General features: G+C 36.3%; 1 protein-coding gene across 2 annotated transcripts in view; it reads left to right on the top strand.

Annotated features, from left to right (window-relative positions):
• The first annotated feature begins 2,347 nt into the window (after window positions 1–2,347).
• The window catches only part of WDSUB1 (WD repeat, sterile alpha motif and U-box domain containing 1), a 27,967-nt gene continuing 12,441 nt past the window's right edge, over window positions 2,348–17,873 (top strand). The window contains exons 1-10 of one of the 2 annotated variants that reach the window (XM_081943263.1): window positions 2,348–2,534; window positions 3,379–3,794; window positions 4,773–4,957; window positions 5,999–6,088; window positions 6,800–6,893; window positions 8,122–8,155; window positions 9,718–9,758; window positions 9,865–9,971; window positions 12,605–12,784; window positions 17,655–17,795. In XM_081943263.1, the coding sequence (XP_081799389.1) occupies window positions 3,397–3,794; window positions 4,773–4,957; window positions 5,999–6,088; window positions 6,800–6,893; window positions 8,122–8,155; window positions 9,718–9,758; window positions 9,865–9,971; window positions 12,605–12,784; window positions 17,655–17,795 (1,270 nt within the window). In that variant the 5' untranslated portion in view covers window positions 2,348–2,534; window positions 3,379–3,396. Of the gene's footprint in view, window positions 2,535–2,598; window positions 2,727–3,378; window positions 3,795–4,772; window positions 4,958–5,998; window positions 6,089–6,799; window positions 6,894–8,121; window positions 8,156–9,717; window positions 9,759–9,864; window positions 9,972–12,604; window positions 12,785–17,654; window positions 17,796–17,873 lie in introns of those variants that run through there. The other variant, XM_081943264.1, reaches the window with a different exon arrangement.

Here is a 17,873-nt window from a genome sequence, read left to right as displayed (position 1 = left end):
CTTCTATATATACACACAGACTTGCATGTACACTCCAAATTTTATACAATCAAGGATGTGGAAACCTTTTATCTGTTAACATAATTCCATTGAGAGAACATTCCTAAGAAGCAGCATGAATGTGAATCTAAGTTCCTGCTAATGCTTTATTTATATATTTATTAAATTTGTTTGTCACTTGTCTCCCTTCTAAATGACTCTGGGCAGCCTACAACATTATGTGGGAAAAAATATCCATCTGGTTCAGTTCCAGACCTGGAGAAAGGCACTGGAGACAAAATGGAGGCTGGAGGCTGATTGGAAAGAAGGCCCATTTATTGATGAATGGAACCACTGGAGTTTGTGGTTCTGGTGCACCTGACAAAATGGAGTTGAGAATGGGTGGCTTTTATACCTTTTTTTGGGGGGTGGTGTATTTGAGCTTCCTGTTCATGTGCAAGAACATGTATTCTATTGGCTGCTGTAGAGGTTATGTAGGGGTTCTGGCTGGCTCTATAGGCAAAAGGGGAAATGCAAATCCTAGGTGTTTGGCTGAGTTCCCAGATTTGATTGAAGTTTGCTGGCGGTGGCGCAACTGAAAGGGTGTTGGGCAATTCCTACTGTGGCTGAGGGCTAATCCTATTTTTGTTCAGACCTTGCTGCAGGAAGTTTAAAAATATCCTGTTTTGAATGGATTTCTGCCTGCAGTATTTGCTTTGCCTGTGAGTAGAACTATCTAGCTTGTCACTTGTTCAGCAGGCTGAGGCAAAGAGGCAGTCTGGAACCAGTGAAATCTGGGGGCTGGGCAGGGGACAGAATGTATCTGCTGTCAGTGTGGAAGGGATTGCCACTCACAAATTGGGACTTTTTGGCCACACGAGATGCTGCATTAGGACCTCTTTCCAGAGCACAATACCATAGTCTTTTGAGACAGAAGGATGCCAACATCGAGAGCTATCTAGATACTTGGCTTCTTTCAGTAAGCTTTTTATCTGTTAAGTGCTGACATCTGCTGTGGGCTATTAAGAAAAGCAGGGGTTGCTTTCTGCCTCTAAAAAGCATGTTTCTCCATTTCTTCTTTTAGGGAAATATAATATTCTGCCTTTTTTTTATATTTCTCAAAATATTTCATTCTTTCAGGGGGCAGGTGCTGACTTTCTACAATTAAAAGCAATAAAATCACAAAGAATAAATATTTCTAAAGCAATAAAAATAGAATTATCATCCAAAGTAAAGTTTTGAAGCAGGAAAAACAACAAACAACACATTTGAAATTTTATTGAGTCACTTTTACATTTTAGCTCCCCGCCCACTTCTGCAGTCATCCAATGAAGATGCATAGTCTGGAATCCAGGACAGATAGAAGGAAGCACTTCATACCACACATAGTTATACTATGGAGTTTCCTACCAGCTGATGGCCACGGATACGTACACCTTAAAATTATATCTGATTCACCATTATTGGAGACAGGATGTTTCCTTAGGAACTCCTTCCGAATGATTCAGTAAAAGGCAGCAGTCACTGATCAGCTTTATGGGGGACCACTTAATCAAGTGACATGAAATCTAACACATCTTTATCCCATCAAATATTTAAAAATGTAAGTTCTGAATGGAACTCAGATTTGACTAAACATTTAAAATCTTTACATTCCTTATTATTCTGTGTCAATAAATTATATATAATTGAATTCAACCTCTAAAAGCTATTATTAACCACCAGAAAATAGTTAAGTAGTTAATAAATCACAGCACGCTTTATTAAAATAGTAGGCAAACTACATTCTATCAGTAAGTGCTGAGAAAGAACTAGTGCATTATTATGCCACCACACCTGACCTTTGTAGATATGATTGGTAACACAACCACACACCCGAACACTTCTAGAGGAATGACTGTCTTCCTGTGCTACATCAGGAATTATTGAATTTGGCAACCCAATAGATCTGGTTAATACTTCAATTATATATTTATGTTGCAATCATTACAGTCTTGAAATTTAGACTGGAGACTGTTGAATGTCTTTCGGTTGAGAATCTGGAAACGGCACAGTTGCCCAATGCAATTATCTCCCACACACCTTTAGGTCGCAGTGACTTTTTAAAAAGGGGTTTAGCTCAAAGGTCAGTCTGTAAATGACCCATTCGTCTTTAATTGGGGCGCATTTATTGGACTATTACGGCTCGCAACCCACCCACCCACCCCCCTTTTGTGTTAAATGCAGTTTCCCCTTGCTTCCAGCCACAACGTGTAAGTACTGCGCAGGATCGGAGAAAACTGGAACCGAGTTTCCAGACTTTGTTTAGCGTGGTGACGTCACGTCACCAACACGCCCCCCGCCCTTTATTTTGCTTCCGCGTTCGGTCACGTGAGCGCCCAGGTTCGCCCGGTTTTTAAACTGAACAAGCATTTCCACCTTCCCCCCCCCGGAGAGGAGCGAATGGGCGTGGCCACGCGATCTTGCTTTGCTTCTGTCCTCGCGCCGCGCGCCTCGCTCACGGTTCCTCGCGGACAGAAACGGGCAAATTCCCGAAGCCGCCGCGCGGCCGTAAGGTACAGGGAGGAATAGAGTTGAGGGAGGGTTTCCCGCCCCCCTCCTTCCCCTCCCGGATTGGAGGGCTGAGGCGTGACTCCTGAGAGTGCCGGGGGCCGTTAGAACGAGAACGCCCCCCGGTGGTGGGTGGTCCTTTGTTTCCGTCAAAGCCATTCTATTCTGGGTTCCCCAACCTACCTTTCAGGAAAGAGGTAACGGGGAAGGGGCTTTCTTAGTGTTAGTCTTAAGACTTTGAAAGGGTCGGACCTCTGCCTTGAAATGTTCGTTTCCAGGCAGGTGTAAGTGTCAGGGACTTCAGGAAGCGATTTCTGACGTGGCAGGTGCCTGTGAGGTTGGAGGCTGCCAGCCTCTTGTCTGTAAAGCAAAATCCAAAGAGGCATTTCCAGGATGCCTGGGGAAGAGGAGACCTACAGTAACCAGGCCCATGTGTTCTTTGGAAAAATAAAAAAATAAGCCTGAAAAACAGGGCAAATCTGAAAGGGATTTGTTGATAAGGAGAGAAAAAAGTTAATTGTTTATGTTTAAATCCTTGCTTTACAAAGGGCAGTCCAAGAGCAAAGCCAAGCAAAGAATTAAATTTTAAAGGACGGCTTTCTAAATTAAAGAATAATGGATGTAAGGTCTCTGTCAATATGCAATGTAATCCCGAATTTATGGTTTATTATTATTATTTTGGGTTTAGCTTTTCACCTTTATTCTGATTTAAAACTAATGACAAAGCATTTTTTGTGAGGGCCAATATTTTGGTAACGATAGATGGGCTTTCTTAGTTGAACGTTCAACGGAGCGTAACTTAATCTAGAAATGATGAATCAGCTTGGGTTTTGGTTCTCTTTATTTCAGGTCACTTTCTATCACCAAATGGTTAAATTAATTTGCACTTTGGCAGACCACAAAGATGACGTCAACTGTTGTGCCTTCTCTTCTTCCTATCTGGCGACATGCTCCTTGGACAAAACAGTCCGTCTGTATTCATTAAACAATTTTGGTGAGGTTCCTTACTCACCACTAAAAGGCCACACTTATGCTGTCCATTGCTGTTGCTTCTCTCCTTCGGGACATATTTTGGCTTCATGTTCTACAGATGGCAACACAATTTTGTGGAATACTCAAGATGGGTCGAAAGTGGCAGTGTTGGAGCATCCCTGTAGAAACCCTCTAAGAATTTGTCGATTTTCCCCTGATTCCACATATTTAGTTTCAGGAGCAGCTGATGGAAGTGTAAATGTGTGGAATGTTCAGACACTAAAATTGTATCGGTGAGTATATCAAATCTGAGGCTGTTAGAAATACTTTTTTCCCCCAGAACTATTAAGTTTATCTTTATTTGTATCTCACGCTTAATATAACGGAAGAAGTTGCATTCCCATTTCTACTCCAATTGCTGTCTTAGCCGTGTGAACCAGACCTCAAGGGAGTTTTAGGCCCAATAAGTGTTGATGGTACCACTTGGGAAAGGCTGATCAGGCTGTCTTGTTTAGTGATAAAGTTAGGACGGCTTCTGTGAAAGACAGGACAAACTCGGACTTCAATGGATTGAAGAGAATTCTTGAAATTCAAGTACTGCAGGAAAGATTTGTTTCTGTTGTTGTTTTTTAAATGGCACGTCTTTCTGTACAGTATCATGTTTAAAACTACTCTATGAAACAATGCAGTTTTATGTGGGCATAATTATTATTTTAGGCGTAAGATAGCTCAATAAGAATGATCAATTTTTTTGTGCTATATTCATGTGAATCAGTCAACAGACTGGACATAATGCTAAACTGTGGCTCCAGCTCTGTTTTCCTTTGGTGCAACTACAATATCCTGTTCTGAAATTTTTGTTTCCATGAAATTAACAACTACTTGCCTATTATCTGAATCCTGGCATATCTTAGAATAAACCAATTACAAACTAAGTTAATAATTTTTGCTTACTCTAAAAAATTATAATTAAGATTTAACATAGTTTAGAATTTATACTTAATATAAAATGGAACAAAAGTAAGTAGTTTTCTAAATGTTAATGAGGCTTTTAGAATATAACCCTGGCTTTGACAAGGGATTGACAATAAGCTTTGATATTTTATAATTACACAAATTAAAATGTTACGATATATTTGTAGGCAGCTTGCTCTGTTTGTTACATGAAAGATTAATTTGAAATATTCTCCCTTTAGATTTAATTTGTTTTGTTTTTTTTCAAACACATAACAGGGTTTTAACTACCAAATTCCTTTATTCTTGCTTTTTAGATCGGGTAGTGTTAAAGATGGATCATTGGTAGCTTGTGCATTTGCTCCTAATGGACGTTTCTTTGTGACGGGATCATCCTGTGGAGATCTAACTTTCTGGGATGACAAAATGAAGTGTTTAGATAATGAGAAAGCTCATGATCTTGGTGTTACCTGCTGTGACTTTTCTTCAAGGCCATATTCTGGTTAGATAATTTACTATATAAACAGATCCTTTTTAAATATCTTGTCAGTTCCAGCCTTAACCTTTACTTGTATTCTTCTTCATATCTATAACTGATGAATATAAAATCCTTTTGAAGTTTCTCTTTAATTCCATTGTAATGGATTTAAAGCCACTTTTATTTTCTTAAGTAATATTTCTTGTCTACTGATCTATCTCTTTTGCAGTATGTATGGCACGTAAGATTGTGATGTTAAAAATATTTACTGGGGGTCACACTAGGAGTTAATCTTAGTATATTTGCAGAAGACTGTATTGTGTAAAAAGTTTATCATACTCTTCTTTCCCTTTAAAGAATTGTGCTTGAAGTAGAAGAGAAGTTTGACTGCAATTAAAATCATGCAAAATTATTTTTATTTGATTTTATCTCATTGTTTTACTTTATAAGTAATCCCATGAACAGTCATACATAATGCTGCTTTGCTTTCACTTTAAAAGGACAATAACTTTTAACCTCTCTTCATATGAAAGATGTTGTCAAATTCAAAGCAATTAATTCCCCCCCCCCCCCCCCAATAAATGTGGTTTTGGGAATTGCTAATTCAGGAACTGTTTGATTTATGTCATGTGATCAAAATTTGGGCGCTTAGCAACTGACATGCATTTACGATGGTTACAGCATCCCAGAGTCATGTAATTGCCGTTTGAGGCCTTCCCAGCTGGCTTCTGATATACAGAATCAATGGGGGAAGCTGGATTTGCTTAACAACCACATGATTCACTTAATATTTGTGGTTACTCATTTAACAATTGTGGCGAAAAAATTAATAAAATCAGGCATTCCTCATTTATCAACTGCCTTGCTTAGCAATAGAAATTTTAGTCACAATTCTGGTCATAAGTTAAGGACTACCTGTATTACATATAGTCCACCAGATTTTTGAGTTATGCAAGACAAACTTCTAATTGTGCTTAGTTTACTAGAAACAGATACTGAAAAAAACAGAAAATCTTATTTTGTTATGTGTCTTATGAATTTCTAAATATATATCTATTTTATCAGATAAGCAAGATGCTGATTATTTCAAAATGGCATCTTCTGGTCAGGATGGCATAAGTAAGATCTGGCTCGTTTCATCTTCTGATTCTACAGGTATCTCAAATTTAAAAATGCTTATTCTTTAAAAAAAAAGTACTTGCCTTTCCACTGCTTAGATTTTTAATTAGGTCTTGTTCAAACAATAAACAAACCCATAAGACCAAAAAAGTATCTTGCTGAACAAGTGAATAATCCTTTTTGATAATAGTATAAAAAGTAAGAGAAATAATTGATAGTACATTACAGTAAAGCAACATATTACAACAAAGCAATAAAAACAACAGAGAGAAATGTAAAGAAAATAATCGCTCTTAAGAGAGTGTGAAGCTTTTTCATATATTATTCATTATTTTGATTGATATTAGAATGAATATTTTTCATTCATTAATATGAATATGAATTAATTAACATGCATTCATTAATAATATCTAGTGGTATATGGCTCTGTCAGATCAAATTATTCCCTATTTGGGCTCTACAACTGACTCTAAAGATCTTCCAAAGCACATTTAGGGGCGGGAGGTGGGGGAATGATCAGAAAATTTTGTTATGAAAGTAGAATTTTTAAGAAAGCCTTCCATTCTATCCTATTCTCACTGCTTTCATGGAATACCGAACTAGAAAATTAAAGAGCAGCCAGATTTACAATACAAAATCCAAGCTACATCCTGCATTGTGCAGTATGTTTTACTTTGTATTGAAAGGTGAAAAGGTTGCAATTTGATAATATTTTCATTAAATATTTGTTCACCTTTCAATGTTTAGGATTTCACCTGGAATATAGATGTACTTTAAGTGGACATACTGCCCCGGTTCTGGCTTGTGCTTTTTCCTCCAATGGGCAGGTTTTAGTTACTGGGTAAGAATCTTTGTTTAATTGATACATTTTACTTCTGCAGTTGGTTTGCTCAGTTGGTTCTTAGTTTTTCCCATTTCTGTGTTTATAAAGCTAGACCTTTATTGAGCTTATTTCTAAATTGATAATGGCTATGAGGCCATTGGCAATATGAACATCACATTATATCCATCCTAGCTCATGAATCTTTTCAAGGAGAAGGCTGTTTGAAAACGGTGTTGAGCATTTGTAATGAACTCAAAATCATTATAGACCAATCTCCCAAATTTATATGTCTATGTGTGTGTATGCAAGTTATGCCCCTATCATTAAACTTTCTATGTGAATTAAAAGACAAATGTGTAGATGGCATGCTTCCATTAAATATGTTTGCAAAACATGTGTTTTTGCATTAAAAAATAAATAGAAATGGTCAAAAAATCTTCATACTTAAACGTCATTTGCTTTTGCAGAAAGGCTTATTCTACATTAATATAGTGCATTTCAAAGTTATGGAGCAACTTTTGTTCAATCAAACAGTGAATCAGAAGTTCAGATAATCCTTGAGTTATGATTGTAATTGAGCCTGGAATTATGGTCATAAGTCATGCCAATCATTAAGAGGGTCACAACATGTGTCTGATTTTTCAGAATTTTTTGCAGCAGTCATTAAGTGAGTCACCATGAGTAAGCAAACACAGCAGCCATTAAGTGAATCAATTGTCTGCAATAGGCAGTTTTCCTGAAGAAAATGCTGGTTTTGGGGGTGGGGAAAACATAGTAAATTGCACCCCAAATATAGTCACCATGGGGGCTGTTTGAATTTTGGGTTGTAAGTAGGTGTCCATCGTAACTTCAAATGGTCACTAAGAGATTGGTCATAAGTCAATGACTATCTGTACACAGAATACAAATCAAAGCCAACAAGCAAAATCATTTAAGAGTATATATTATTTACTCTTTCTAGTAGAGATAACTCTCAAATCCTTAATTATTGGATTCTCAGCTTATAAAATGTTCAGCAGATTATTTTCATGGTTCTAATCCTCGTGGATTTCTTTTCATTTCCTTTGAGTTGCAAAGGAGGTTATTGTAAAGTTAACTATTCATAATAATCACTGCGCTCTAATACTGAGCTTTTTGCTCACTGCTGTTTGTATTATTCTGATTCTTGTATAATTAAAACCTTTTTTTTAATACTGAAGGATGAGTACTGATGCAGTTATGTTATTTCATCTTTTTTTCTTATTAGATCTGTGGACAAAACTGTAATGATTTTTGAAACTGTAAGTATTTAAGAACCTAAGAGGGAAAGTCCTCGTTATGCAAGGATAACAATATATTAACATTTAGAAAGGATTGCAGTCTCAATTGAAACATGATATTGTCGTAGTTTTTTCTCCATGCACTTTTTGATCACCTAGAGCAGGGGTGTCAAATTCAATTTCATTGAGGACCACATCAGGGTTGTGTTTGATCTCGGGGGGGGGGGGGCTGTGATGGGCGTGGCCAGGGTGGGCATGGCCAGCTTGACGTCACTTATGTCGGGGGCACCTGTGGTGGCTCAAGTGCTCTGCCAGCGAAAACGGGTTCCATTTTTGCTGGTGGAGGCCCTGCGGGCCAGTCCTCTATTTCCAGCGCAGCCCTGTGGGCCAGATCTAAGCACCCCAAGGGCCAGATCCCCGGGCCTTGAGTTTGGCACCCCTGACCTAGAGTAATATGTCTATCTTTAAATGATACAGAAGTTTTAGTCATTGTTAGTCCAAATGTCTTTGAAAGTTAAAAAATGCAAAATGGGGATTTGATATACCAAATAGCAAGGTAGATTCTTTGGCTTTGTAAAGACAAGTGATGGGCAGATAGCAAGTTGTATAAGCAGTTGTGTGATAGTGAATATGCAATGAAATATTGTACAGTTCTGAAAAATGAGCATGTACTTGCTATCTATAAGGTTTTTTTATTGTAAATCTGGTATTTTATACAATCATGGGACATTTAAAAAGTTAATTTTGTAATATTTTCTCTAGTTTTTCTGAGTTGAATTTGAGTACTGTATGTATAATACTTCAATGTCTTATTTTAGATAAATTTTAGAGGAAATTAGATTTGCAAAAATAATAAGAAAGACTTTTATGGCACTTTAAGCATGAGCAAAATTATTATAGGAAACTACCGTATATACTGTTCTTAAAAGAAATAGCCTTTCCAATGGAAGTAGAACAATGTTTGTGAAGGGTAGCATCTAGTGGTGAAGCTGCTAACTACAGGATTTGTATTCCACTTAACTAGGTATATAAATATAAACATTGGATAATGATTTTTAAAAAAATATTTTGCAAGAACGTCCCAAAGGACTCCTGCAATTTTTTTCCTCTAGAAATCCAATCCTACTCCCTCACCATTCAAAGGGTGTTCATCCCAAATTGTATAGTTAAAAGTCTGTAGAGTTTCTCAGTCATCCAGGTCATGATTGTCCCAAAGGTGCTTTTTCAGGAGGCAACTTGTTTTTTCCTTTTGAAGACATTTCACTTCTCATCCAAGAAGCTTCTTCAGCTCTGGTAGGACAGTGCAGAATGGAACGATTTATACTCCTTGCAGACAACTGGTTGTTTGCAAGATATTCTGCAATAATATTTTTCCTGTAAGCCCAATTGAGTAAAGGACACCTGCAGTTTTGGAATTCTTCTCTGTGTTTGATAATGATTTACTTCAATTTTAATAGATTCAGTTTTCTGTATTATAGATATCTGTGAATCTATTCTGTACATCTATAGTCTTTGTATGTAAGAATGGTGTAAAGTTAGTTGTAAATGTCCTTATTTTTTGTTTGTTTGTTTGTTTTGGACAGAACACTGGAAGCAACTTGCATATTTTGACTCAGCATACTAGGTAGGCCATTAACATGTATTGGTATATTGCTATATATTATTATTATTAAATCAAGGATAGCATTTGAAGTGTGACATATATTTATCAAGTAATGTGTTATTTCTAGATATGTTACAACTTGTGCCTTTGCACCAGATTTGCCATTATTTGCTACCGGTTCAATGGATAAATGTGTCCACATCTGGCAACTGGAAGCAGAGCAACTTTTCACAGGTCAGTACCAGAACGTTTTTGTGTCCTGACTTATAAACATTATACCAATTTGTTTTACATCCCTAACCCCCAAGTTTAAAAATGTTTTTATATGTAACATAATGTTCTTTGTTGCCTTTTGTCTCAAGTAAGGCTCCAAATAGAAGCCTTCCGCACCTAATCCAAAGCCTCAATTAGAAACAATTAATTTGCTTTCAAGAAAAATTCCTATTCCATAATTTTTGAAACATACAGTTGGAAATCCAGTTGTACTTTTGGATGAAATTGGCCACCCATTTTTATCCAACCAGGCTTAAATCACACATGTCAGTTCACAACATTAATCCAGGATTAAATCATTGTGTTCTTACACACTTTTCAATGAATATTACTTTGTTGTACTAGTGGCCAAATCAAGCAATTCAATCAACTATACAAGTTAATTATTGTAGCCAACCATCTGAAATAAGCTGAGGCTAGCATCTCACATGCCCCAACCAATTCATTCTCCCACAAAATATTCTTATTGCTTTATCAGTTTGTCATTACATTGGTATAGAGCAGTGGTCGGCAAGCCGCGGCTCGCGAGCCACAAGCGGCTCTTTACACATTTTAATGCGGCTCTTCTGTGTGCCGGATTATTATCCTCCCTAATCATTGTGGATCGAAAAGAAAAAAGGGAAAGGGGCGCTTGTTTTGAAGCGCCCGCTCCCCTCCCTCCTCTCGGGCACTTCAAAACAAGCGCCCCTTTCCCTTTTTTCTTTTCGACCCACAATGATTAGGGAGGATCCTGAAGTCGGGCGGGGACGAGAAGCGAGGAGGCTCCGTTTCTTTTTCTGCCTCCTCGCTTCTCGTCCCCGCCTGACTTCAGGATCCTCCCTAATCATTGTGGGTCAAAAAGAAAAAAGGGAAAGGGACGCTTAAAGGTTCAAACAGTAGAGCAAACGCTTCAGAGGCAACAGTTTTCACGGGAAATTAGAACAGAGAGCCCTAGAGTTTCGCTGCCCACCCGGTCAGACCTCGCTTTCCTCGCATGATTGGCTAATTTGCTACTGCCAATGGGGGAGGGGTCTGCAAAGTTGGCTGTTTTAAGACTGGTGGACTTCAATTCTCAGAATTCTGGGAGTTGAAGTCCACCAGTCTTAAGAGCCAATTTTGCAGATCCCTGGGCTAATATGATTGATGCCCTTGGTGGACTTCAATTCTCAGAATTCTGGGAGTTGAAGTCCACAAGTCTTCAAGCTGTCAGGTTTGAAGACCCCTGGGTTTTTTTTTTCTAAAGGGTTAGGGGTGCAAGGATCTTGTAACTTGACAGCTTTAAGACTTGCGTGCTTCAAATGCCAGAGTTTATTGAAACTAAAAACTGTACCATCCTATGTATTTTCGGTTTTAAAAATGTGGCTCTCAAAATAAATTTCAATCGTGGTTTTGGCGAGATTTGGCTCAGTTGAAAAAAAAGGTTGCCCACCACTGGTATAGAGCATATTTAAAGTGATTGACTCTCATTTGTACTTAAAGAAATTATCCAAGGAAGAACTCATGTCTGTTTCCTCAGTAGAAACACCTACTATTTTTTGTATCACCCTAGATGATTCTATCTTTACTTATAACCGAAGGCAAGTTATTCCGTTTATCTGAATTTATTCTTTTTCAGACTGGCAATTCAGCTTAGTCTTGTCTCTGTTTGTCCCCCGCAAAGGGGTCTCAAGCAAGAATTTTTTAGCCTATTGAAATTCAAGGAAAGATACATTTTAATTGTATAACTTTGAAAAGTATACACCAGACTTTTTGATTGTTACTTCGTCTTTTACAAAAGCTTTAAAATTATATCATATAATGAAAGTAAGGCAGTGCATTATCTATAGGCTGTCCCTCTCCATTAGTTGAAAAAATAAGGATCCTCCAGAAGCTGTACATTGGAAGAAGAGGGTAGAGTGGCTGTTCTCATCAATTCACTCTTTCCTTGCCACCCATGGCTTTGTGAATTGTTCTGCTGTTCTCAAGTATCTCTCAGCCTTCCCAAAGTATCGTATTTTTAGGAGTATAAGACACACTTTTTTTCCTCTAAAAAGAGGCTGAAAATCTGGGTGCGTCTTATACATCAAATACAGCATTTTTTGCCTCTCGAAGCCCCGCCCCCTTCACCAAAATGGCCATGCATACCTTTATGGAGGCTTTCAGAGACCTCCTGGGGGCTGGGGAGGGAAGAAATGAGCAAAAAATGGGCCATTTTTGCCCCCCCCCCAGCAGCACTCTATAAGCTTCCATAAGGCTATGCATGCAATTATTTTACAAAAAATGGGCCAAAAAGGTTTCCAACCTTTTCTATACCATGCGCCCCTAGCACACTTCTAATATATTCTCCCATCCTTTTAATAAATAAATAATTATATACATATAATTCATATACACTATAATTTTGAAACTTCTAAAGCCAAGTTTTTGCACCCACTGGAATATTGTCTTGTACCCTGGTTGGGAACCCTACATATCAGGAAGATTTATGTTATGTAGCATTTGCTAAAATCTGGTGCAAAAAAAGAGAGAGGATAAATGTTATATTTGTGAAACCCTTCACACTTGGTGCAATGTTTTAATTATTTATTTTAATATATGTTATGTAGTTATGTGAGTTCATTTTAATCTTTTCTCAGGAAGTCCTCTGATACGGGAATCAAAGATTTCTGTTGATAACTGGACAGAAGAAGATGTTTCCGTTTGGCTTCAAACACATAACTTGCAAGATCTAGTTGAGATTTTTAAAAGAAACAATATTGATGGTAAAGAATTGTTAAATCTTACAAAAGAGAGCTTGACTGATGATTTAAAAATTGGTAAGACATTGAATAAAGTATTTTACAGTATTATTTAAGATTAATATTATGATCTACTCTGAACATAATTTAAGCAAAAAAACCCAGCATAGGTATTAATAACATTAATGGTTTTAGGAATGGTTGATTTTTTTTTGTCTTATGTAGAACCAATATGAACATTTAACATTTCACAAAATAACAAATTCAGGTTGTCAAAATATTTCATTCTCATGGGAACCTATGATGTATTATCAACTGACTGTCATTTAATAAATAATTTTATATAAGTTTTTTGGCATGGAAACCAAGCAACAGATTTTAGGCCTAATTACTTGATTTTGAAATAGGTTATAGAACTTCAGTGCCTTTCAGGTAATAATAATAATAATAATAATAATAATAATAATAATAATAATAATAATAATAATAATAATAATAATAATAATAATAATAATCTGTTTGGTAAAACAAAAGCTGAACTGAATTTATTAATTGAAAGCACAAAAGAATTTAGCCAAGACATTGGTATGCAGTTTGGAATTGACAAATGTGCAACAATGGCAACCAAGGCAGGCAAGGTCCTAGAAGATGATGGAATACAACTTGAGAATGAAGAAATGATAAAGGCGGTAAAACCAGAAGAAGGCTACAAGTACTTGGGGATTTTAGAGGCCTCTGACTTAATGCATAATAAAGTCAAGGAATTAACCTCAGCCAAGTACATTTGACGAATTCGCAAGATATTAAAGTCCAAACTGAGTGGAGGAAACATCATAAAAGCCATAAATACCTGGGCTATACCTGTAATTCGATACTCTGCAGGAATAATTGACTGGACCCAGATGGAGTTGGACAATTTGGACAGAAAAACAAGGAAGCTTATGACAATGAATCATGCTTTGCACCCTAAAAGTGATGTTGACCGATTGTATCTACCAAGAGCAGAGGATGGTCGAGGACTCCTACAAGTAAAACAGACTGTGGAAGAAGAAAGACACATCTTGAATGATTACATCCAGAAAAGTGAAGAACCAATGATTAAGGAAGTAAATAAAGGAGGCCTTTTGAAGGCAACTAAGTTAAAAGCTGAATATAAGAAAGAAGTAATTGAGAAGCGAGCTGAAAATTGGAAAAGCAAAGCTATGCACGGCCAATACTTGAAAAGTATTGAAGGCAAAGCTGACCAAAAACTAACTTGGAACTGGTTAAGATCAGGAGTACTGAAAAAAGAAACAGAAGGCTTTATTTTGGCAGCTCAAAAACAAGCCTTAGCCACAAACTGCAGGAAGGCAAAAATTCAACAGGTTATCACCAACAGCAAATGTCGCCTCTGTAATGAGAAAAATGAGACAGTCGACCACTTGATCAGCGGGTGCAGCAAAATTTCACAAACTGACTACCTACAACGCCATGACCGCATTGCTAAGATTATTCACTGGAAATTGTGCCAAAAGTTTGGATTTGAGTACAGCAAAAACCACTGGGACCATCTGGTTGAGAAGGTTTTAGAGAATGAGAAAGGCAAAATCTTGTGGGACTTCAGAATCCAGACTGATAGGCCTGGCACACACCTGACATAACAATAATTGAAAAGAAAAAAGTATGGTTCATTGACATTGCAATACCTGGCGATGCATGAATTGAAGATAAACAGCAAGAAAAAATCACAAAATACCGGGACTTGCAAATTGAGGTTGAGCGACTGTGGAAAAAGAAATCATGTGTTGTCCCGATTGTAATTGGAGCCCTTGGAGCAATACCTAAAGGGCAACCTCGCTGTTTGGAAATTCTAAATTTACCTGACTTGAACATTCTGACTCTACAAAAAATCACCCTACTTGGAACAACTTATATCCTCCGACGTTACCTTAACAGTTCCGAGGTCCTTGGTTAGGACTCGAGCTGTTAGGCTACCCACCAGTCCCAAAGGCTGTGAATCTCACCAAAGATGTGGTTAACCTAGGAAATGTTAAGGTAACGTTGGAGGATATAAGCTGTTCCAAATAGGTGGTTTTTTGTAGAATCAGAATGTTCAAGTCCGATAAATTTAAAATTTCCAAATAGCAAGGTAGCCCTTTAGGTATTGCTCCAAAGGCTCCAATTACGGGTTAGGGTTAGGATTATTATATACTTTATTCACTAAACATGAAATTCAGCCAACTGAACATTCAAAAATGCATTACAAATACCAGTGAGTGATGATGATGATGATGATGATGATTATAGTGGACAAAATTATTTGACTCTTATAATCAAATACATTCTATTCCTTGATTTTAATCCTTGTCAGATTCTTTTTATATATATGAAATAATCATACAGGTAATCAAATAATGATTTGATAATACAAACAAATGAGGATGAGGATTGCAGATTGTTAAAACCAACCAGAGTTGGTTTTAACAAGAAATAACTTGTTGAATGGAATTGTTTATGAATCAAATGCATTTGAAAATGAATGATCTTCCTTTTTGGTAATCTTTTAATAGTGCTTACTATTCGTTGTACTACTAGGAGAACCACAAGGCCATTTCACCAAATGATCTTTCTAAATTTTTTAAATCACTGTTACTTTCTATAAATAAATACATGAAAATATATATTGGTATATATGAAAATTATCTGTGACTTTCATATACATGGAAATCACAGATAATTTTCATAATTGTTCTCTTTTGAGTTCCATGAATTTTGTTGAATATTCAAGGGTACCAAAGTTGCCAAAGCATATCAGTTGAGACTAATTAGATAATGCTGATGATAGGCTTATATAAAAAATGAATTGAGTGGGATTGAAAATAGGCTGACCTCCCGCATGCGCACCAGCACTCTGCGGAAACATCAACATAACAACATGTCAGTGTACAGGGACTTTTAATGACACCACTGAGAATTAATTACTAGCTACAAACAGGAAAATAAGAAGAAACTTGGCAGAGTTGATCATAATGAGATCTGTAATATAAGGTGGATAAACAAAATGTGAAATATGCTAGTTAGCAGAATTTGCTGATCTCCATAATTCTGATAAAGCTAACTGAATAGAAAGAAAGCAGGTGTACCTGCAGGTGTGCATCATTCCTCCATTGTTTTACTGCACAATATTTCTCAGCATATAATTATATATAAATTTGTCTTCCTGATGTTTAACCCAGTTGGACTATGACTGTGATTGAAAACAGTTGTGCAGGCCCTCTTCATCATGATCACTGTAGAACAGAACTGTTGTTAACTTAAATATTTACGGAGTTTTTTCTAATACCAAAACTTGAATTGTACAGTACTGAAATCTGAAATGCACTTTTATCATTTTCAGTTGAAGAAGAATAAACAGCATTATTCTCTATAACTTAGAGCATCTTTGACTTTTATTGTTTTATCAATGTATAAAATACAAAGAAAAATAAAAATAGGAAATTAAGAGAAGGAAAAGAGGGGGAAAAGAAAACATGAGATACAAGGGAAGAAAGAAAAAAGTGTTGACTCGCAGCTCTTTTTAGCACAGTATTTATTATTCTATATAACTTTACCTAATAATATTACATCCTGTTTTGATATTTTCTGTCAGTTATGTAGAGATAGATTAATTTGAAAACAAGAAAAAAAATTCTTGTTCTTGAAAAATCCTTATGAGGATTTTTTTTCTTTTCATATTATATATACAACCTTTCTCTAAGCAGTTCTTCTTTTATCTTCAGAACTTGTATAGATTCTGATCTCTGCAAGTTGAAAAGAATTTATTTTTGCTTCTGTTATGCAGAAAACCTTTCCCTGAGTAGGCCAACAACACAGAGATTTCCCCCTTTTTTACAAAATTAATGTTTTCAACATCATTACTTCATCTGTGTTAACTTTTTGTCAGATTCAAGAGCAATAATAGTTTCAGAAGTGGTTCTTTAATGGCTGCAATTTCTATCTTAGTATTTCCAAAGAGAAATAACATTAAGAAATGGCAGTAATAATTGTGATTTAAATTAATGCTTCCTGAGGCTGCAGTTTTATGGTCCTTGATAGAAATCAGAATAACTACAGGATTGCTTGCAATTTCCTAGTTCAGACAGACTGCTCTGACTTCAGGAAAGAAAAGTGAAATTCAGTTTCTTCTACCAACCTCTCAGGCTGACACATTGCAACATCCAAAAAAGAGGAAAGATGTGCTGAAGATGTGTTGAATCCAAACACCTTCTGATGACTTGATATGGCACATATCCACTACCCATACTATCACATAATTTGGATAGCGAAATGGACAGCTTTTTCATTTTAATAAAATAAATCAATAAAATCTAAACCAAATGTGGAGTTGGATACATTAGAAAAGGTATTTAAAAAAAACATGAAGAAGATGCAACCATTTTTCCTTGCTGGCTTGAGATTCAGAGATAAAAAATACAAAAGATATAAAAGATGACTGCCACCTCCTTCCAGACAAGTACAAACTACTAAGAGTAGAATTCAATAAGTGAGCAGCAGACAAAATAAAATCAAACTATAATTTACTACAGGATTACTGATGCAATAAAAGTGTGTCTGTTTTTTTTCAAACATTATAACAAACATGGCCATTTAGAGATACTATTTGGCCATGTCAAACCAAAACAAAACATGTATTTCCTCCTGTTTATAATGTCTTTTTGTCACTTGAGCTAAAGATAAGTAGGCAAAAGTGAATGTAACATTTTTATTTTATATTGTCCCTGTTACAGGTAGCTTTACATAAGACCATTGTTTGAAATGTTCTCTCTGCAACCTTAAAAGAGAGACACAAAATTTCAGCTTCTAATATTAAAAAGAGAATCTTATTACATAATTAGTTAACTGTATGTTCCCTTGTATTATTTTCCAGTTAGATCTAGTCACTAAGAAGTCTCTAATATGACTTTTCCAGAATCTTTAGGTCTTCGCAGTAAAGTTTTGCGTAACATTGAGGAGCTGAGGAATAAGATGAAATCTGCTTCTCTAGACATTCCTGATGAATTCCTGTGTCCCATAACCAAAGAACTTATGAAAGAGCCAGTGATTGCTGCAGGTAAGTGTACTAAAGATGGCTTAGTTGCATATATCGTTTTGGTAGAGGTTTAGTAATGAAAAATATGTGTTTATAAAG

Source organism: Natrix helvetica, assembly GCF_964273705.1.
Source record: "Natrix helvetica genome assembly, chromosome: 1".
Lineage (NCBI taxonomy): Eukaryota > Metazoa > Chordata > Lepidosauria > Squamata > Natricidae > Natrix > Natrix helvetica.
This window is presented reverse-complemented; position numbering and strand designations above follow the sequence as displayed.